The following is a 21,982-nucleotide window of genomic DNA, read 5'->3' as shown; positions in this document are numbered from 1 at the left end:
AGACCTTTTATTTATTTTCTTATTTCATCACACGTCAAAACACACACACACATACACACACACATATCTGACTTTCTCCAACTTTTGCACATCTCCATAGAACTTTTTATTTATTATTTTAATTTTTCCTCCATCTACCCATGTCCTTGATTGCCTAGCCTTTCTGCCCCCCCCACCCCCATCCCCAACACACACACACAAAAAACACACACTTACATCATCACTGTCATCACCTCACATACATACAGCACACTGTTTGCTACAGTAAGCCTCCTCTACGTACTTGCTGCACACTGCCTCCCCCCCCCCCCCCTACATACAAAGCACATTGTCTTCAGGATCTTCTCCAACAAACATCCTCTACATACTTACAGCACACTGCTTCCACCTACCCAGACACACACTACACACACACACACACACACACACACAGTCACTGCTCCACTCCCCTCCCGCCCACACACACATCTTCACTGTCATCACTCACATACATCAAACATACAGTACTCTGCCTACAATAGTAAGTCCCTTCACCATACTTGCAGTACACTGCGCCCCCCCCCCCCCCACACACATACACAGCACATTATTTCATTAGGAAGCTTCTCCAACACACATCCCCAACATACTTACAGCACACTGCCCCCCCCACCAATACACAGCACATTGTCTCATGAGGAAGCTTCTCCAACACACATATTGCACACTGCCCTCTCCCCACATACACAGCACACTATCCCATCTCCCCTGTCATCCCCCCAACACACAAACCAAGACCCCTGGGTTAGCCCCTTGAGCCGTGGATCTGCCCAAGGTTTCTTCCTTGGTAAGGGAGTTTTTCCTTGCCCCTGTTGCTCTTGGGTGCTCCTTGTTGGTGCCCCCCCCCCCAATCCCAATCCTCCCCCACCTTTCTTATGCAGCCCTTGCCACTTAATCTACTAAACCCCTCTTCTACTGCACTTCCCCCCCCCATAAATGCACAAATAGGCTGACACCAGACATAATTTCACTGCATTTCTTACTTCCAGTAACTATATGCATGTGACAATAAACTTCCTTGTATCCTTGTAATTATCTATTCCACACTGAAATCGGGTTTGCTCAATGAGAATTTTTCTCTTTATTTTCCTTTGGTTGCGCTAACATTTCAGACAATAATATTTTCTCCTGTTCAAAATAAGAAGCAAAAATAAGTAAACACAAACAACAACAACAACAGAAAGCAAACAGAAGCTAGGATCAAAGAGCCTCCGGCTCGCAGGCAAGTAAAATGTGAAATAGATTATTATTATTATTACTATTCATTTATTTTTTAAAGCAAATCACCACCACTGCTTTGGCACTTGATGAGTGAGGAATGAGCTTATTGTGTTGCTTTTTCTTTCCCTTGCTCTCTCTCTCTCTGTCTGTAATCCATTGGTCAGAGCGCCACCGTCTTTCTCGCCACCAGACAGGATGGTACAAAGCAAGCGGATCCAGAGCCACTCAGGCGGCCAGCACATGGGACGTGGGCGATCGAGGCCTGCTTCAATATTTAAGAGGCCAAATGCAAACCTACGTTTGTGGAGCCTCTCTTTCTGTCTGTCTCTCTCTCTTTCACTCTCTGTCTTTTCATTCTTTTTCTTCATGATGAATAAATCATTTAATTCCTTTCCAGGTTTACTCCTGAAATTCATGATGTCGTTTCCTGTTTTTTTTTCTCTCTTTCTTTTTTTCCCTAATCTAAATCGCATTTAGACTTTAGTTAAGAAGCGTCATAGACACACTCCTCTGATGTTAAGAAAAGACCATGAGTGTGTGTGTAAATGTGCATGATGGTAAGGCGTAAAAACCTTCTAGGCCTGTGTTGGTGTGGTGAGTCGTCCTTTCTGGCATTAAACACTGGCAAAATCTGAAGGCTTACAGTGAACTTCTAGAAATGCCACCATTTTTTTTTTTTTTCTATTCTATTTTTTATTTCTTAGGGGAGAGTATTTTTCATTTAGGCTCTCCTCCGCCAACGACAGGTCCCCCCTTGCAAAAACCCTCTGTGTGTCTTTCCATGTGTGTGTATGATGTGTGTGTATGTTGTGTGTGTGAGTGAGTATTAGCTATGAGGGTCGCTAATCCCCTCCTGCCACCAGAGAAGGAGGCAGATGACACGAAACAAAGAAAGCCCACGCATGGTATGAAATATCAAACAGACGGGCATCATGAATGAGTAATTCAGAATGACTGCAGGGCACAGAGAGAGGGAAAGAGAGAGGGAGAGGGAAAGAGGGATAGAGAAAGAGAACTTGGCATGAGCTCCTCCATATACCCTGATGCACATGTTCAAACTAATCAAATAGTCCTGCAAATAAGGAGTCTTTCTTCTCTCTCTCTCTCTCCAGGGAAGAGAAGGATAAGGGAAGCGCAGAGCTCTGGATTTGTTCTTAGGAGACGGGGAGATGTGGTTTAGGTGTAAAGTCAAATCCAGATGCCACAGTGGCATTTGGTCTCTTGCATGCCTGCAGTGAGGGAGCCAAAGGTTAAATGTCAAATTTGAAAATCGATAAACTAGAGAGAATGGAAATTTGATAAATGGAAACAGTAGTAATCTTATCCTACAATCAATAAAGATGGATGGGTGAGTAGGAGAAATCGAAATGATGACGGATAGTGATGACATATAAGTAAGTAAGTATAGTAAGTATATACTCTTTTGATCCCGTGAGGGAAATTTGGTCTCTGCATTTATCCCAATTCGTGAATTAGTGAAACATACACAGCACACAGTGAACACACAGTGAGGTGAAGCACACACTAACACAGACCAGTGAGCTGCCTGCTACAGCGGCGCTCAGGGAGCAGTGAGGGGTAAGGGTGCCTTGCTCAAGGGCACTTCAGCCATGGATGTGGGCATGAGAGAGCAGTGCTCAACTACTTCCCCCGCCCACATTTTTCCTACTGGGTCGGGGATCGAACCGGCAACCCTTCAGTTAAAAGCCCGAAGCCCTAACCAGTAGGTCACGGCTACCCCATCTGTCACCACGTCATATCTAAAATGAGACCAATTCCCAGTAGTTCTTGAAATAATGTATTTATTTACCTTTATGTTAACTGTTGAAAACTGTTATTGCAACTTATGTACATTTAAAATACAGAGCTAGAAAAAACATGTACAGTAAATTTATGTAAGTGATACACAAAATATTACATTATTGCAAAAGTGCACAAAAAGGCTAAATCAATTCCTATGGTGTGTTAAGGGCACTTATGGAAGAACAGCAACATACTTCAGCAGAATTTCAGCATAGTGATTTTTCCTACACAGAAACATGAAACACATGTTTTTTTTACACTGCTGGGCCTGAACATGGAGTTGTGATTGATCTACAAAATTCCCCAGCTGGTAGAAAAATTCAACACACCATAAACCAACAAAGAGGAGTGTAAATCTCCAATCTGCATAGAAGTGCATGTATACCTGGACTGTGCTGATTGTAAAGTCGATATAGAGCATGCAACACGTCACTTGATCATAATAAATCAAAGGCTAGAAACATGTTTTCACATTACGACATCCAGCAAATTCATTACGCGTTGCATCTGCATCTCTGCGCAGACTTAAAAGTGCATATTCAACTGTTGGCAAAGAGCAATCCTTTTGCCAGTACAAGCAATACTGCATCCAGCTCTCATCAATCTCATCTTCGCTTTGCTAAGGGAAAATAACAACAGCAGAACAAATTGAGAAAACAAAAACCCCTTGCATAAACAAGCTTAATTGTATGTTTTCCACTTCCTATTTACTTCAGTTTTGCTTTGCTTTGTCTTTAGAGGACACCAATGATTTGTGTATCTTTAAGATTCTCCAAACAGATGCCCTTTTCCCTAGCCACTAATTAAGTCGTTAATCAAGACTCGTTTACACCAATTCGCTCGTTAACCCTCCAGTCTCAGACTCCAGCCTTTCCAGCTTGCCCTCAGATTCCCACAGTGCAATAGCAATGATCTGATTGACAGATGTATCTATGAACGGCGTCGGGTTCCTCCACATGGAAAATGGGCTGTTCTACTCGGGTCATGCTCACAGCACTGTGGTTGTGTGCAGATAGGACTAGAAACATCTGTCCATTGTGGAGCCCTTTGGTCTCTAATTGGTGGTTGTCACAGCCTTTAAGACTCACAGTGTGTGGGGGATGTCTAGCTGTTAGACTCCTATACCCCCCTCCCCAACAACCTCTGTCAATAGCATATGTACTGTAACACACACACTGCATGCTACTCTACGTGAAAAAACTGAGGAGAGGGGAGGGGAAGGTGGTGTGTGTGTGTGGGAGGTGGTGTGGGGTGAGCGGCGATTCCTATGGAAAGCAGATGTGTGTGGGGTGATGGCATGTTATCACTGCATACATCCAGTCAGGCACTTGAGACGTCTTTCCTGTGAGCGGATCCCATTACGACTGCTCTAAGCTCCATGCTTCCTTCCTGTTTCCACTCCTAAATGCATAAATCCCAAATTAATCTCTTCATTCCTGTCTGTATACCTTCATTTCACGAAAATAAAAATAGAAAAACACTAACAAGACCTGTGCTCACCACAAAAGTAGTGATACATATTCTACAGTCATGAAGAAAACAGAAATAAAACAATTATTGATTTGTTTTAGATACAGAGGATTGAAAATTAAGAACAAAAAAAAGAGAGAAAAGCACCAGCATCAACATTACATGAAACAGCACTGTGGCAGGTTCAGGAACCAGCCTGCGGTCAAGTCTCTCAGGCTGCATGCTGAGATCTCTCCAGCTTTTTTGTAAGACCTACTCATGTCCTACCCAGTAGTTAGAGAAGGAGAGGTATCTGTAGCAGGGTAATAATGGAAAGGCTCTACAGACTCTGTGGAGGAATGGAGTTAGCACTTGTGAGTGAATAAATATACACCCAGCAATGATACAGCATAGCTTCAGATGGACGTGGCCAAATGACAGCTAATGGTGAGAACATGGAGGATTCTAGATGTAAACAGGAGTCAAATGGAGGCACTGGCACCATCTAGAGGTATTTGTCTGGGAAGACAAGCTGACATCAGCTCCACTGACCGTCACTACTCGGCTTCTCTTCAGTGCACTGCCTGAAATACCCAGAACAGCCATGCAACCTCCACCTGTGCTCCAGGAGAGACTAGCTAAAGCTAAAGATCTAACAATGCTGAGCAGCAATCAGCAGGTCAAGGGAAAAGGCAGAGCCTGTGTTCCGAACATCTAATCATTCACAGAGTGTACTATATAGTAAATAACCATATGTTGGTTAGTCACTACGTACTGCACTAGTGAATGGGTGGACGTTTTTTGAACGCAAAGATGGAGCCTTCCACATGTGTGGACGACAGACTCTTGAGCCTCTGCAGTAGTTGCAGCAGAGAATATTGACTTCCTGCTTTATGAAATATATTATATCCACATGAATAGGCTACTGTTTTAGCGATTGTTGCTCCTCCACAGAGAGACCTTTTCAAGAGGTATAAGGTGTAAATTATCCAGCCTATCACTGCCTATGTCATAGGGAAGATGACATGACACATGTCACTGTACTGCGGTAAAAGACATTTGTTTAAAACGTACATAAATATATGTTGATTCTTATGTCATAAAAAGTGTCATAAAAAAAAATCACAATGATAAATTACCACAAAATAACAATCTTCTGCAGTCTGAAACTCTCAAAAATTGATACCTGTTTAACTTATTTTTGAAGCTGTATCCTTTCTGTGAATGTTGCTACCTATGGCAGGTGTTACTGCTAAGCTGTGTCTAGTGTCCCTGAACCATTCAGGGACTGAGATCCAGAACATACAGCCCTAAAGGTAAGAGAGGGCCCATGTGTTCCTCTTCGTCCTCAGCCTCAATGCCCTGGATGGTGTGGATGTTGAGTGGTTCGGTCCAGTCTGAGATGGACTCCACTCCGGCCTGGTCCACTTCACACCTCTACGACCGCTCCTCGAAGAACCACTTCTGGTGGGGCACGTTGGAGCAGGGTCTGAGGGCGGGCCCCGGGCCGCCGTTATCGATCTTGGCCACAGCCTGGACGCACTTCTGAGACTGCACGTGGTACAGGCTTCCGTCCTGCCATTGAGAAAACACACATCACGCACTAGCCACATGACTGCACCCAGTAGGCACCCGCCAGTGGGGGTCGATTGAGGCATTGCACAATGGCCAGTCATAAATAAACCCAGAGCTTCCCCATATTTGAAATGCTAATGTTCAGCCGTTTGTGAATGATCCTAAACCTCTATACATAGGCCTACACACCCATTTACATTTAGATGGAATGGTCCAGCGATGGATATTAAAGTGAATGTGAGTGTCGATACCAGTATTTACGCAACTTCCCCCCCATAGACCTTCATGCGCTCTCTGGCTGTGAGGCTCAGGTTTGTCAATAGTCTGCATGAGTCCTTGGGGTTATGTTTATTGACTGAGCTGAGTTGTGCGGCCTGTCCATCCCAAAATGACAAGCCTTTGTTCTCTGTGTAAGTCTGTGTGTTTGTGTAACAGTGTCCGTGTGTGTGTGTGTGTGTGTGAGTGAGTGTGTGTTTATGGAGTAAATACCCACTGGAGTTGGCTTTTGAAAAGATTTAGACAAAGAGGTAAATAAAAGATAGAAGAGGAGAAAGGGAAGAAAAAGGAAAGCAACAGAAGTTAACCAAGAAGGAACAGACAATAGAGTAGGAGGGTGGGTGTGTGTGTGTGGGGGGGTGGGCTTAAGCGAGAGCTTAGAGGGCCTTCCACCATCTCACCACTGCGCAGTCGAGAGGTTCAGTCGACCTGAGCTTGAACACCATGCCGTGCCAAGCTGTGGCAGTGTCTGGGCCATGACAGCTCACCAAGTGCTTCAGGGAAGGATAAGGTTTAAGATGGAGGGAGCAAAGTAGGAAGAAAAAAATAAAAAAATAACCAGACAACCGCCAGGGCACTTTTTTTTCTCATTCTGTTCTAATAGGGAATTTCCAGAGAGCTCAAACTTCTCCATTTCAGGCACTTCTCTTCTGTTCTCTCTCTCTCTCTCCCTCCCTCCCCCCTCTCTTCTTTCTGTGTCACTAGTTTGTGCCTCTCTTCATTTCTCCCCTTTGCATTGGACGTTTCCACACTCCCCTCCCCTCTGTAACAGCTTCTGATCCCTCTCTCTCTCTAGCTGGTTAGTAATGTCATTTGTTCTGAGTGAAAAACTCTGCCGCATGAATAAATCTGTCTCTCCTCACTGTGCCACTGGTCTCTTCTCAGAGTCTGTATGTCTATATTTCTGTCTATGTTTCTGTCTATGTTTCTGTCTATGTTTCTGTCTATGTTTCTGTCTGACTGTCTATGTTTCTGTCTGTCTGTCTGTGTTTCTGTCTGTCTATGTTTCTGTCTGTCTATGTTTCTGTCTGTCTGTCTGTCTATGTTTCTGTCTGTCTGTCTGTCTATGTATCTGTCTGTCTGTCTGTCTATGTTTTTGTCTGTCTGTCTGTCTGTCTGTCTATATTTCTGTCTATGTTTCTGTCTATGTTTCTGTCTATGTTTCTGTCTCTCTGTCTGACTGTCTATGTTTCTGTCTGTCTGTCTGTGTTTCTGTCTGTCTATGTTTCTGTCTGTCTATGTTTCTGTCTGTCTGTCTGTCTATGTATCTGTCTGTCTGTCTGTCTATGCTTTTGTCTGTCTGTCTGTCTGTCTGTCTGTCTATGTTTCTGTCTGTCTGTCTGTCTATGTATCTGTCTGTCTGTCTGTCTATGTATCTGTCTGTCTGTCAGTCTGTCTGTCTGTCTGTACTGTATTCTTCCAGGCCCTCTCTTCTTCCTACTTGACACCTTCTCTCACACTCTTTTGCTTTCTGTTTCGGTATATATATTTTTGTCTGTTCCTCTCCCCTGCTCTCGTTCTCTCTGTGTGTGTGTGTGTGTGTGTGTGTGTTTTCTCACCTCTCTGAACACAAATTGCTGCTCCTGTGGAACGGGTTGCCGGGGTTTCCTGCACAGGTGCACCGTCAGGAAGGTGGAGACAGAATCGGCCACAGCGCACCCTGCTGGTTCCCGTGTGTTATAGCGGATCTCATGGTCCGTCGAGTACTCGAAGAACTAAACACACACACACACACACACACACACACACACACACACACACACACACACACACACACACACACACACACACACACACACAAAATAAAATATCATACAATGGTATGATCCTCCTATGTGAATATCTCTGTTAGTTTAGCACGTCTCAGAGAAAAGCTACATGTAAATTGGGTAAAAACATCACATTACAGTTTCAGCAGTAGGCCTGTTGGGACCATCAACGCACATAGAACTGTCTTACATGCAAATAGCCCAATTACATTATAGGACAACATCCACAACGGGCATTCTCCAATGGCCGCTGCTGTGGCTACCACTCCTCCCTCCGCCTGTTAGCCGGTGGGAACACAAAGCCAGCGAGTTACAATCGACAACGGCCACTGCCTCGACAGGCTCAATGCCATTTTAATAGTAGCGTCACTCAAGATATGAACAAGCCTATTAATGGGAAGCAGTGATTAATGGCCCAGATTAGGGTTATCTGTACGGGTAAGTGTGTGTGGATGGGGCAGGGTGGCTCTGTTTTGTTGGAGGTGGCACCAAGCACCGGATCAGGAAATGGTGAGGTGAGTCAGAATCAGAGTGCGGACACAGGTCAGGTCGGGCAGCGAGGCGAGGGAACGCAGCAAGGCCCAGAATACCAGAGGGCAAGCGAAGGGCTCCTTATATGGAACGCTCCAGGCCTCACTGTGTTGACCACAAGCCACCGGAGGGAAAAGCGATGATGTATTGTTTTCAATGTAGACAATAAATAACCCTGCTCTCATGTGGGGGCAGGGCTTGCTTGCCAACAGAGTATATATTTACACACAGCCAAGGGAAACAACGCATGAATGTGAATGGTGTGCCGATTTACAGTTGCATGCTGGTTTCAGCATGTCATCTGTTATTAAACGACACCCATAATAACAGATAGCTTACAAGACAGTGGATCAAGTGAAACTAATACCAGAAGTCTGCAGTCCAAATAATACTTCCTTTCAACTAGTCAAGCCTTTTAAGAGCAGTGGAACAACACATTTGAAAAAGGACAACTAGGTCGTCTTAAAAGGAATTATCCGGAGTAAAATGCACTTTAGATCAATTTACGGATAATTGGGAGTACATACGTTGAGTTGACACCCAAATCATGTCATTCGGATGTGTTTTGAGAAAGTTCGATGTTACCGTTTTTAGTCAAAACTCGTTAGCCTGGACGTGACGCGGGCATGTCATTTCGCCGCTACAAAACGCTATTCTTATACCTCTTCTACAGTTCCAAACAACATTACACTTACGTGGTAGTGAGTAGAGGGTCCCTAAAGCCAAACTGAAGTATCCCGAGGTCTTTATGTGGTCGGATAGAGAGTCCAGAATGAATTTCATCAAACCAGTACCTTTCCGGAAATGTTGCCATCTTTGCTGCCATCTTCAGGGGAAAGTCCGTAGGAGTCGATTGCTGAGTGTGGAGTAACACGCTCTGGAAATTCACAATTTCGTTTGGCTTTAGGGACCCTCTACTCACTACCACATAAGTGTGATGTTGTTTGGAACTGTAGAAGAGGTATAAAAATAGCGTTTTGTAGCGGCGAAATGACATGCCCGCGTCACGTCCAGGCTAACGAGTTTTGACTAAAAACGGTAACATCGAACTTTCTCAAAACACATCCGAATGACATGATTTGGGTGTCAACTCAACGTATGTACTCCCAATCATCCGTAAATTGATCTAAAGTGCATTTTACTCCGGATAATTCCTTTAATATTAAATATAGCACAAATGACAGCCTTTCTTCCTACTTGTTTCAAGAGAGTGATGAGGCGGATTACTAATTCCTTTCATGCCCACAGTCAAAAGCGTATCCTGGCCTCAGGTAGCGGGTGTTTAGGTCTGGATGAGGTGTCCGAGGCCTACCTGGTTTTGGCCCATGCCATGGCAAGGGTAGAGGATGATGCGGTGGCCCACCACGTTGTGATCATCAGGTGGGTTGTAATCAAAGCAGTAGTTGGCCATGCCTTGATTCTTCAGCTAGAGACCAAACAAAGACCTTGGTTAATGTCGCTATAATCCTGTTATAGTTTTAATATAATCTCAGCAGGAATCTTTCATTTACAGTTTAAAGATAAGATTAACTTCTTATACCTATATAGGTAGGTATACCTTATACCTTCTACTTGGGTACAGTCCGATGACTTAAACTGACAGCTTACAGTGTGTTCAAGGCAAAGAGATCTTGTATGATTGCGCCAAAGTGGAGAACAAAGCCTTATTGAGGGGAATTTTCCCAATGCAGTGGTTTAGTGTAGTACTGTATAAAGTTGACATCAACATAATTTAACATGACCACAGTCACCATTCCGAAAAATCCTTCTCGATCCTCCGGAACATGAATGTCCGGGTAGATGTTCTCCAGGAACCACCTGAAGTCCTTGCATCCCAGCTGCTCCCGCAGTTTCCTTCTGTCCGTCACGTCGCCGTACGCCTCCTGGACACAAAGACACAACCGACCAATGATGTGACAGCATAACACTACACTCACTGATGAAGGACACGCTGGGTTCACTTCCACCAAAGACCTTGTCAGAGCCAATGTGAGAATGAGAATGAGAGAGAGAGAGAGAGAGAGAGAGAGAGAGTGTCTGTGTGTGAGAGAGAGAGAGAGAAAGAAAGAAAGAAAGAGAGAGAGAGAAAATGAGGCAATAAACTGCCAAACTCATTAGGAGGGTAATTGTGTTAAGCGATATTGCAGCAGCCATGCCAATTCACTGCATGTCTGAGAGGACAATAAGAATGATATGCTAATCTAATGATGGATGAATATGCTGGCGTTATTTAGCCGTGAGCCTAGCAGATGAGCACGTCCGTCCACAAAGCCAGCACCGGTCAGTCAGTCCCCTAGACAAAAGGACATACTGGAGAGATGGATCTGTTTAAACATTAGGCGGTCAGACATTGTCCCTTGACTCTGCCATTTCAGCAAAAGGTCTATTTTCTGATGATATGATTTGTTTTACACATGTTCTATCCCCCCAACCCCACCCTAAAGTTTAGAAGCCATGGATGGCCTTGGTCCCAGAGGTGCTCACTACCTCGTAAAAATGACCTCCTTGTTTTGACAGGCGTCCATACCACAAAGCTACGTCACCACAGCTCTGCTACTGCGTGGAGAGTTATTTCCGCTATCTTAGGGGCCTAGTGTTGTTTACGTAAACACTGCAAAGAGGTAAACTGCAGCTGCCCTGGCCTATAAAATGACCCCCACTGAGCATCCCCCACCTTCCACTAGACCCAGTTGCTTTCTACTCCTCGTAGCTTTACCATTACTCACACACAAATACACAGACATTTGGGGAGAGGACACACACACACACAGGTTGATATAGACAAAGGTTTAGAGATCTCTGATTGGCTATAAGCAAGACAGAGGGTGGTGGTGGGTGGTGTGGGGGGTTGTTGGTCGTTACCGATGAGCTATAGGCCCACAAAGGGCTGCTGCAGACGGGGCTGTCTGCGTCCAACATCTGCTCAGAACCGCACCCAAACGGGGCCAGCTCTGGCTGGAAGATGGATGTGGTGGAGCTTGTAAACTGCGCTCTAATTGGCCGATCAGATGTTTTGTTGGAGGGTAGGGGGTTGAGGGCCCTAGACGCTAGTGTCTGGTTTGGAAGTGATCCATCACAGAGGGAAAGGTGGAGGTCACTAGGTGAGGCAGAAAAGCACCACTAGGGTCTTGTTTCGAGGAGCTGTGCAATGGAGCTATTAATAGCATTAGCCTGCACACGCTCACATGTCTATGTCACTTGCGAACAGCACTAACTACTATTTTGAATAGTCAACCCTCCGGCTCTATTGCAATTCCCAATTTAAATGAAAAAAATCATCATTCTCTAGAACAGTGTTTTTTTCAGGGGACCCACTTTTTAAAAATGACAGACCATCGCGACCTATTTCACTACAGATCTAACATGCAACCACCAATATTGTTTTAGGCCACAAGTCCCCCCCAACCATTCTACAGTGCCATATCAGAGAATCTGTTTTTTTAGGAAAAAAGTTTGCACACTCCTTGGTATTCTTTTGTTGAGTTTATTTTCTCATTTGGCACATTTACATTTACAAAAGAATACCAAGGAGTGTGCAAACTTTTTTCCTAAAAAACTTGACCTTTTTTTGTTCAGCACCTGGGATGCGCACAAACAGGGATGGATTGCTGCACGGCCCAGGGGCCCAAGGGGTCAGGGGGCCCTAAAGCCCAAGCCTTTGCATGGAATCATTGCCTCAATATCAACAAATCAGGATGTAGGCTATGAATCTGATTGAATTTAGTATTGGCCATCCCCAAAATGCACCAGAATACAGGAAATCACATCAATCAAATTTAAAAAAAATTCTGGGGGAGGACCCCCAAACCCCCCCTCCTACATATGCGACAATTAATGGGGAGCCCTTAATACATGTGGGCCAAGGGGCCCAAAAGTTCATAATCCGCCCATGTGCACAAAGTCTCCTTGGAAGTGAATTACAGAGAATCTGGCCATATCTAGATACATAATAGCGCCTAAGACTGGCCTACTACTACAGGGATTGGTGATACACTGACTCAGTTTCCCACAACTCTGCCATCTCAATTACACATGAAACAATGTTAAATATTTTCAAAGCTATAAAATTCTCGCTCAGTTTTGTACAAACACACAACCTTTCCTTATCCTGCTTTGAACACAGTTGTGTTGCATTTTGAGCACCATCAGCGTGGAAAGTTACCTAAAGATAACGTTTTAATGCGCATCTGATGGGGATATGCATGCATGCTACGCAATCGTCACTCTTCAATATAGTAAGCTGTTCCTGTATATCTAAAGAGAGATGTTGTAGGCTACGTTGCGTTGCAGACAAATGGATCCATAACACCGTTAATTCCGATGTAAACATAGCAAATAACTCAAGTCGTTATATTGTAGCCTATTTCTGGAGGTTTCTTTAGAAAGTTGAATCCGCATTTTTCTCTGGAGTTAAACGTTTGCTAGGCCTGATACTAAGGCTGTGTATTGATGTTGTGACAAGCTATGTTGTTGTAAGAATGTGAAATTAATAAATATCAGAAGAAGAGGCTTTTCGCAATAGCCAAAAGATAATGCACTTTTACTTTAGCATAGTAGAGTTTGCGAGGCTACTATAATGCACTGGTGTGCGTTTTAAATCCGAAATAATAATGAATGTGAGGAGGCTGCTATTAACTTTAAAGAGTGCATCTACAATCGAAACTATCAGCCTATGACGCAAATTGAATAGCCATGCCCTGTACACGGATGTCTGCTTTAGTTGACAGCATGATAACTAGATTTTAATCGGTCAACAGAAGCAGCTGTCCGTTAATGTTCGTGCTGATTCATGTCCCTTGCATTTTGCAACTGTGAGGTCCATAACAGGCGCCTCACAGTTTTGCGAGTGAGATGCACGCTGTCCCCTCTGCAACACGTTCGCCCCCATTTTCAGAGCTATTCTAGGGCCTTGACTGTGGTAAACAAACTATATCCTAATAGAAAACGGATAGCTTTCCTGGTTAAATGGTATAAGCTAGGCCTATTACACAACATAATTTGTGCTGGCGACCCACGAATAAAATCCCCTGCGACCCACCCGTGGGTCACGACCCAGTCTATGGGAACCAATGCTCTAGAAGACACACACACACACACATACAATCCCTTAGCCAAAGATATATGCTCCAATTTGATTCCACAAGTTTTGTGAGTATGAGCATAGACACACACACATATACAACCCCTTAGCCAAAGATATATGCTCCAATTTGAACACACACACACACTCTGAGAGAGCTGCATACTGTGAGCAGTCCTGTGGCGTCCACATGAAGCAGAGGGCAGGGCAGTTCAGTCCAGGGCCTACAGGTGTGCCAGACGAGCTCTCCAGACAACCTAAATAGTACATCACAGCTCAGGGGAGATCTTCTCACAAAGACGCCCGCTCACAGGAGGACAAAAATGAGGAGGAGGAAGAGGAGGCTGGAGGCCCATCTGAGTAAACCACCATCGCTGCCGTTGACACACACTCACACTCAGAGGCGCCTGCCACTGGTGGCAAACTCAGGAGAGGGGAGAGTGAGTAAGACAGAGTGAGCAGAGATGAGTGTGAGTGGGGTGTGTGTGTGTGTGTGTGTGTGTGTGTGTGTGTGTGTGTGAATGAGCAAGCAGAAGAGAGAGCGGGTGAGGGAAGGAGGGAGAGATAGATTTTTAAAAATGTATTTTCCTTTTTTTTTCTTGATACAATTCATTGTATTGTATTATATTACATACATATAATTTCACGTTGCCAATATTTTACAGTCATGCCAGTAAAGCTCATTAAATTTGAATTTGAAGAAAGAAAGAAAGAAAGAAAGAAAGAAAGAAAGAAAGAGAGAGATTTTGTTTTGTCCAGCTCCATCATGTGGGTCTGAGGTGGAGAGGTGTAGCGGAGCAGCGGGTGCTAGATAACACATGGACACTCCCTAGAGATGGCACATCTCACTAACACATTCACTCCCCTCTCACACACACTCTTGTGCTCTTTTAGCTTTAACTTCAACTTTTTTCCTCCGCAACCTCTTTTCCTCTATCTATCTATCCCCTCTCCATCTACTCATCTCTCTCTTTTGCTCTCTCCTCTCTCTTTCTCTTCACTACTCTCTCCTCTCTCTCTTTTGCTATCTCTCCTCTCTTTCTCTCCCTCTCCCCCTCTCTCTGGTAATCTTACACTACTTGCAGTGTCACCTTGAGTGCTCTCACCCTGCACATCAACCAGAGAGTGTCACTCAATCAGAGGAGGCTTTACAGTGCACTGACACCAAGGCTTACCTCTCCGTGTGAAAGAGAGAGAGTGAGAGAGTGCATGTGTGTGTGTGTGTGTGTGTGTGTGTGTGTGTGTATGTGTGTGTGTGTGTGTGTGTGCTGTGTGTTGGGAGAGAAAGACGATATGCTGTGTTGTCGTGTTTGTCCAGCGGGGGGTGAGGGAACACATGTAGACGGCAAAGAAATAAAGCTCGAGCCTGAAAAAAACAAAAACCACAAACAACAAAGGAGAGACAGGAAAACACACACAGCAACAGCACTATTGTTGCCTGACAGTGCAGGATTACCTTGTTGCAAGCCTGGTAAGCCAGACGCAATATCTGGGCTTATGCTCCTGGTACGAATGCGTGTGTGACTATGTGTGTGTGTGTGTGCATTAGTATGTGGTTGTGTGTGTGTGTCTCTGTGTGTGTCTCTGTGTGTGTCCCTGTGTCTTACCAGGCGAGCGTGGGGGTTCCTGTGGTAGTACAGGTCCTTGTAGGAGTCCATCCAGACCTCGGCGGCCCGCACACTGTTGGCCAGGGCCTTGCTGCGCGAGTAGGGGGCCTTCTTGGGGAAGATGTGGCCCACGTGGGAGCAGGGGTGGATCTCCAGCGAGCCTCCACACTGCCAGATCTGCCAGGGGACAGCCCGGGATACACACACACACACACACACACACACACACACACACACACACACACACACACACACACACACACACACACACACACACACACACACACACACACACACACACACACACACACACACACACACACACACACACACACAGGGAGAGAGCCATAAGACCATGAGGAGAGTGTTAGCCACACGGACTGATCTAATCAAGGGCAGAGACAATGCGGGGGCCTGTGCTGCACCCCCGTGGGAAAGGAAGCAATGGCGCGTGCCAATAACAGCGGCGTTTCCTTATAATGAAAATATGTTTGGATGTTTCAGGAAAGACCTTTCTGGCAATTCCTCGGAAATGGAAAAGTGTGTGTGTATGTGTGTGTCTATGTCTTGTTTATCCCAGTTGGTGGGTGTTTTTTCTTAAAGTTAATTAAAATGGTTCCATTCCTGAGCTTCGGTCGGAATTCCGTCATGCGTCATGTTAACCACTTACTGACCTCGTCACCCTGTGTGAACTGGTCATATGTCACATAGAGTTGGCAAACCCATATCTCCAGAAAGGGAGAGAGTGAAAGAAAGAGTGACAGAAAGAAAGCAAGAAAGAGCGAAAAAAGCAAGAAAGAAAGAAAGAAAGAAAGAAAGAAAGAAAGAGAGAAAGAAAGAAAGAAATAGAGATAGAACGACCACACTGAGATTCCATGGGTGAAGGCGTGTGTGTGCAGGCAACCTGAGAGGTGTGTAGGCCGTAGAACTCGAACTCACCCTAAAGGAGAACTCCAGGTTCTCTCCACCCCACACCTCCATGCCGGTGTCATATGTACCCAGGTAGTGGAAGTAGCTCTTACTGACTGCAAACAGACCTCCAGCCATAGTAGGAGACCTAAGGAGGACACAGGAGAGTGTGGTAGAGAAATAGAACAACTACACAGAGATTCATATACAAGACAGTGCTACATGATTGACAAAGCATGTGTGTGGGAGTGTGTGTGTGCATAGATTGGCACTCTATTCGTGCTACATTTCAAGGACACTTTGGCTGCTGAATGCATTGAAATGGAGTGTGGCGTATTGCACTTGTGACCTTAGGAGTTTTGGTGTAATAATGAGTGTGTGTGTATGTGTGTGAGCGCTCATGTTTGTGTTCAGATCCAGTATAATTCTTCATAAATATGCATAAGCATATGTGTATTTGCATATGTATGCCCAGCTAATGTCTATGGAAGATTAAATACATGTGTGGTGTATATGGATGTCATTGAGCCTGCGTGTGTGTGTGTGTGTGTGTGTGTGTGTGTGTGTGTCACACACCTGATGACATCTGTCGGGGAGCTGCGTCGTTTCTGCTCATATTCCGGCACTGGGTGCCAGGTGAACACCAGCCGCCAATCAAACCCGCCGATCTGAGGCTCGCCAGGGTTGCCTAGATACTGGAAGGTGTTCCAGTCAATAACGTCGATGACCGGACACACGACTGCCGTAGGCTCCACCATGATCCTATCAAGACAGGGAGGAGGGATACTGACTCACTCAGTAGAGAGATGAAGCTGAAGCACTATTTTATAGCTACGTATACAGGCAGTATTAAATTTCCCACTTGCACAGAACATGAACAAACAAAAGATGTCGTAAAACAGCTACTGATAGTGACGAATAAAATATCATACAACAAAGTAAGAACAAAATAAAAACAAAGGAGCTTAATAAGATGGTAAGTGAACCACTGTTTGACAAAAAAGACTGATAGAATGACTGAATAACAATGACTGTACAAAGGGCAGTCATTCTGTCAGTCTTTTTTTGAGCTACATGTTCAGTCCAAGCTTAACCAAACACTCTCAAGATAGTTATGAAATCTTCCACAAGCATTCTTGACCAGTGGCCAATATCGCAACGCCCTGTCTACACAGTAACATAAAAGCACACACCATGGCAAACAACAGGTGGTTGCTGAGATGAGGGGTCTAGAATGTTCTATGAGTTTTTTGTGTCTCTTACCTGTGCAGGAGGGGCTCCAGCCAGCCATCATGGCACTCGCAGTGGCAGTCCAGGAAGGTGAGCACGTCGCCCGTGGCGATGGAGGCCCCCAGGAGCCGAGCGCGGACCAGGCCCTCGCGCTTGCGGGCGCGGACCAGCCGCACCTTACGCAGGTCTGACAAGTACTGCTCCAGGGGCTCCTTCAAATGTTCTGTGGCAACAGCAATACACACACACACACACACACACACACACACACACACACACACACACACACACACACACACACACACACACACACACACACAATTATGCACTGGATAAGTACTGGTGTTTTAAAACAGACAAACTCAACACTTCCAGGTTGTGGAAAATCTTTTGACCACATTGTACTCAGTCATCACATACCATCTGCAGTTCCAGCAGTACCGCTCTTCCACCACAGAGTGGTGCTAACAGGCGCTGCATCTCTGTTTACAAGTCTTTCATTCTCTCATTCATTCCCATGAACCCACTCAGGAGGGAGCAGTCAGTGGCATACTGCCATGTTTGATAGCTTTCAGAGAACCTCCATCCCTCATGACCCCAGAAGGTCACTAGGCCAGTAATGGGCAGCACCCAGTGCCAGGTTGGCCAGCGAGCCCACATCTCACGGTCCGTTTACTCCACTGAAACACCGCCTGCTCTATTTGACCTCAGACTCATACAGCAATGCCAGTCTGGCACTAAAATGCTATGCAATGCTGCAGCAGTTCTTTGGCATGCTGATGATCTCCAGGATCCACGCGTCTGTCCACATGAGCCACATCTCAGCATTCAACTGTCCTTTCTGACCATTCACTCAATATGTTTACCTTACATGCATGAGGGAATGCATGTACTGTATGTATACATGTTTATCAGTACATGTGGCATCTGAGAACTGAGCCTCAAGCATCCAGTTCCATTTGAACCCAACCCCATCACTAACCCTAACCCTGAAATCTGCCCCATACCAGAGTGACCTCTGGACCATACCTCGGTCACTGTAGTCGTCCACCAAGATGACCTCTCGCAGAAGCAGGTCAGGTGAGGTCTCCAGCACGCTGTGCACAGTGCGCAGCAGAGTGGACCACGCCTCATTGTAGAAGGCGATCACCACCGACGTCGAGGGCAAGGAGCGGTAGTCATACTTCAGGTCCTTACAGCTGGTATGGGGAAGAGATGGAGTTGAGTGTGAACAAGAGATGAAAAACCAGTTCTACCCTGCATTTTGTGTTGGTTACAGTCACCATAGGAATGCAATGGCTTGCATCTTCTACTCTGATGTTGATAATGCACCACACATTTTCAGTTAACTGATACTCAGTCTGGATGATCTTTGTGATATGCACACTGGTATTCACTATATCCTATTAATTCAGTTACCAATATAGTGTAGATAAACTAAAATGTAAATAAATAACATTTTGTATACTGTTTTGGACATGTTTATTCGATCATAAAACTGTAGCCTACTGTGATTGAGGTTGAGTGTTGAGTGATGCGACACCAACTAAATAGGCCAACTTTGACTTTCAAATTAAGATTTCATTAAAAACGTTTTGGACAGATATAGGCCTACATAACCAAATCGATAGCGCTACGGTGCATTTCACTTTATCAACAAATGAAGCCGCTTAATGTTACCGTTAAATTTAAGATAGACTATTTTGAAATGGTTGTCTCGAGTCTAGTTGGCTATATAGAGGACTTACAGTGGATTCCATCTCTCGGGCAGTCTTCGATGGAGGGATATTTTGTCGCTCACGTAGGTATTAATCTGATGTTTGCTGATACTCTCTTCTTCTTTCTTCTTCTCTTCCCCAGTCAAGTCTAACTTTACAGCTCGTCCCATCTCCCCCAGTACACTCATATCCAATGGTGGTTTCTCGTAAACTGGGCTCTTTAACTTTTCGTATTCCGTGTCTTCTTGTCCATTGGTAGACACCCCACGTCGACTTGCCACCCCGACATCGTTTCCGTTGCGTTTCAGAAATACGAAATATCCAACTACAGAGACACAAAGGATGCCAACAATAACTTTTGACCTATTTCTACGCCCGCAAAGTGCCATGGTCTGATGGGTATCAAGATCCTGAGTTAATGTTGCCTCTTAATTCAAGGTGTTGGTCCTTGATTGTCGTCGACACGTTTGCATTGCAAAACAGATTATTAGAAAACGGAGCCACAACCAACCATGTCGTTGATTAGGCTACAGTTTGACACTTTAGATCATATTGAACACTTGTTGAACGCATTACTAGGTAGAGTTACAATGTATCTAGACAATAGAAACACCGGATACATTCGTGATTTATGAGCAGGAATTCTATGAGAAACTAAAGATTAAAATTGCTTGAAGTTTCTGAATCGAACCCCTTCTTCGATGAATCCTAGTGAAAAGTTTAAAAATGATAGGTATGACTGTCAATAAGCAGAATTTCTCCGATTAAGTTAGCAAGTTGGCTAACTACAGTAGCACTTGGAGGAAAAATCCAGGTCAGATCACCAAGTCTCTTCAGGGTTACACGGTGACAGTGCTAATCCTAATCCAGTTAGCGCTAGCCCACTGTTCCACCGTCTCTCTTCTCGCCACGGTAAAAACATGTCAAGTCAGTGAAAGTGTCCACCACTGTTACATTCAGTGCCTTCAAGTCATTTGTGTGTGTGTGTGTGTGTGTTTCACTGTTCAGGATATCCAGGAAGTTGGTAAAGGGGGAGGAGGCTGTGCACCAAGGCTGTAGGCTACAAACTTTAAACTATTTGCAATTATTTGGAAGATTTGTGAAAGTTGTCCTTCATTACCTAAGCAAAAAATATATGATTCTATCCTCAAACTTAGCTATTTTAGATCATCAATGACACAACTGCATTGACAATGTCTTCATTGTTAATTTTCACTTCACTTTTTGTATTTGTATAGCTGTAGACCGACTCATAACATAAAACTTCCAGGGTTTTACACAAAATTAACGCGTTTGTAAACCACATGATTATAGTTGCATTAACCTCCACCCACCCACCTACATTTCAGCATTCAAAATAAAAGGTAGGCAATGAACTCAATTAAGTCGCCAAGCCCTGGATACAAAGTATAGACAACTCAAAACTCACAGCACTTATGTAGGCTATTAATTCCTGAGATGTGAAAAGTATTACAGTATTACATTTTCTAGAACTGTGAAATGTCAACAATCAGGCTAAAGAAAAAGCACCTGGTGAATTTACAGGTATAATCTTCTCCGTGATCCCATAGATGTCACGTTTCATTGGACTACAGCATCTTGAAAACAAAATCTAGGTCTTCTTCTTAAAATAATTAATTCAACAGCCTGACATCCTCCACCAAGAATGACCATTCCACATTTAAATTTGGCATCAGGGGAGAGATTATTTTGCTTAATTTAGATCATTAAATAACAATCTAGGCCAAGACTATTCAAATCACCTCTACACAATGGCAAAGTAGCCTATCACCTCAACCCTATACTATCTCCTGGTTCTCAACTTCATAACTTTGCACAAACCTATACTATCAACTTATGTATTTATTATTACTTTAATGTTTGTCATCAAATGCCTCAAAGGGACAGGGATAATAATTGTGTTCACTGATTAATGAAACTGAAGAACAACATGAAACCTGAAGCAAAATTCATGTTATTCCAATTAAACATATTAATATTTCATCTATGTCTGGGGTGAGAAGGTAATTTGAGTGCCTCACAGCTTGATTAAGTAATGTTACTCTTGTAAAATGTAGAGAGACAAGGCAACTAGAGTGTAATAATCTATGCTACACTGCCCACAATATTGAGCAGTCTCACCACAGGCTGTAATTTGTGTTGCAATGCACTGCAGGAAACCAGAAGGCAATATGAGCAGGAAGTGCAAATTTACTCTGATGTTTAGATAATTTGGCAACTGAAAGATCTTTGCCAAGATCTTCGCCATATACACAAATTTGTTAATAAAAAAAAACATTTGTAAATGCAGGTATCACATAGGCTAAGTTTCGAAGGATTCAAACAAGCCCCCAATGTCAGTGTACTGACTTGAAAAAGTTGTAATATTTATTCAGGAATCCGAAGAACATCCTTAATGTACAGCTTGCATGCTATGCCTTCAGTGACCTCTAGGAATTTCTTGAGTGCATGTCGATTTCTGGCCACTAGATGACACCAAATATGCCCTTTTTACACAAAATGAGGTCATTGGACACTACAGAAGCTTTTTTCTCTGTAGGACCATCTGAAAGAGCAGTTTTATAATTAATATGGCAACATTTGAGAAAAAAACAGATTTACAGTTTTAAAATTGATACAGATACTGCAAATCATATAAAACATAATTATATTCATTAATAGGCCTACATCTTGGCAATAGCTCCCCCCAGACTCATCTACAGGCATCTATGGCAGATGTGATTTGGCACAATTAAAATAAAACACACACACTAG

General features: G+C 44.1%; 1 protein-coding gene across 1 annotated transcript; it reads right to left on the bottom strand.

Moving 5' to 3' along the window:
- Nucleotides 1–3,045: 3,045 nt before the first annotated feature.
- galnt12 (UDP-N-acetyl-alpha-D-galactosamine:polypeptide N-acetylgalactosaminyltransferase 12) lies at nucleotides 3,046–20,197 on the bottom strand. The gene is made up of 10 exons (XM_076301767.1): nucleotides 19,238–20,197; nucleotides 18,519–18,688; nucleotides 17,523–17,712; nucleotides 16,836–17,021; nucleotides 16,290–16,407; nucleotides 15,351–15,527; nucleotides 10,415–10,546; nucleotides 9,976–10,089; nucleotides 7,923–8,078; nucleotides 3,046–6,087 (listed from the first exon to the last, which is right to left on the bottom strand). The coding sequence occupies exons 1-10, from the start codon at nucleotides 19,594–19,596 to the stop codon at nucleotides 5,950–5,952; spliced, it is 1,740 nt and encodes a 579-aa protein (XP_076157882.1). The 5' UTR covers nucleotides 19,597–20,197; the 3' UTR covers nucleotides 3,046–5,949.
- Between the last annotated feature and the right edge of the window lie 1,785 nt (nucleotides 20,198–21,982).

The sequence above is a fragment of the Alosa pseudoharengus genome, unplaced genomic scaffold (genome assembly GCF_046254945.1).
Source record: "Alosa pseudoharengus isolate Yale_2024_CS ecotype anadromous, Long Island Sound unplaced genomic scaffold, YU_APseudo_1.1 YU_APseudo_1.1_scf_23, whole genome shotgun sequence".
NCBI lineage: Eukaryota > Metazoa > Chordata > Actinopteri > Clupeiformes > Clupeidae > Alosa > Alosa pseudoharengus.
Note: the sequence above shows the minus strand (reverse complement) of the source record. Positions and strands in the feature narration are given on the sequence as shown.

What these genes read in the sequence shown, in the direction of transcription:
- galnt12 (XM_076301767.1), bottom strand. Translation starts at nt 19,596, where the DNA reads ATGGCACTTTGCGGGCGTAGAAATAGGTCAAAAGTTATTGTTGGCATC. An exon ending in CCCGAGAGATGGAATCCACT is followed by an intron (nt 18,689 to 19,237) that starts GTAAGTCCTCTA and finishes TCCCCATACCAG; the next exon opens with CTGTAAGGACCTGAAGTATG. An exon ending in GAGAAGGATTTTTCGGAATG is followed by an intron (nt 10,090 to 10,414) that starts GTGACTGTGGTC and finishes TTTGGTCTCTAG; the next exon opens with CTGAAGAATCAAGGCATGGC.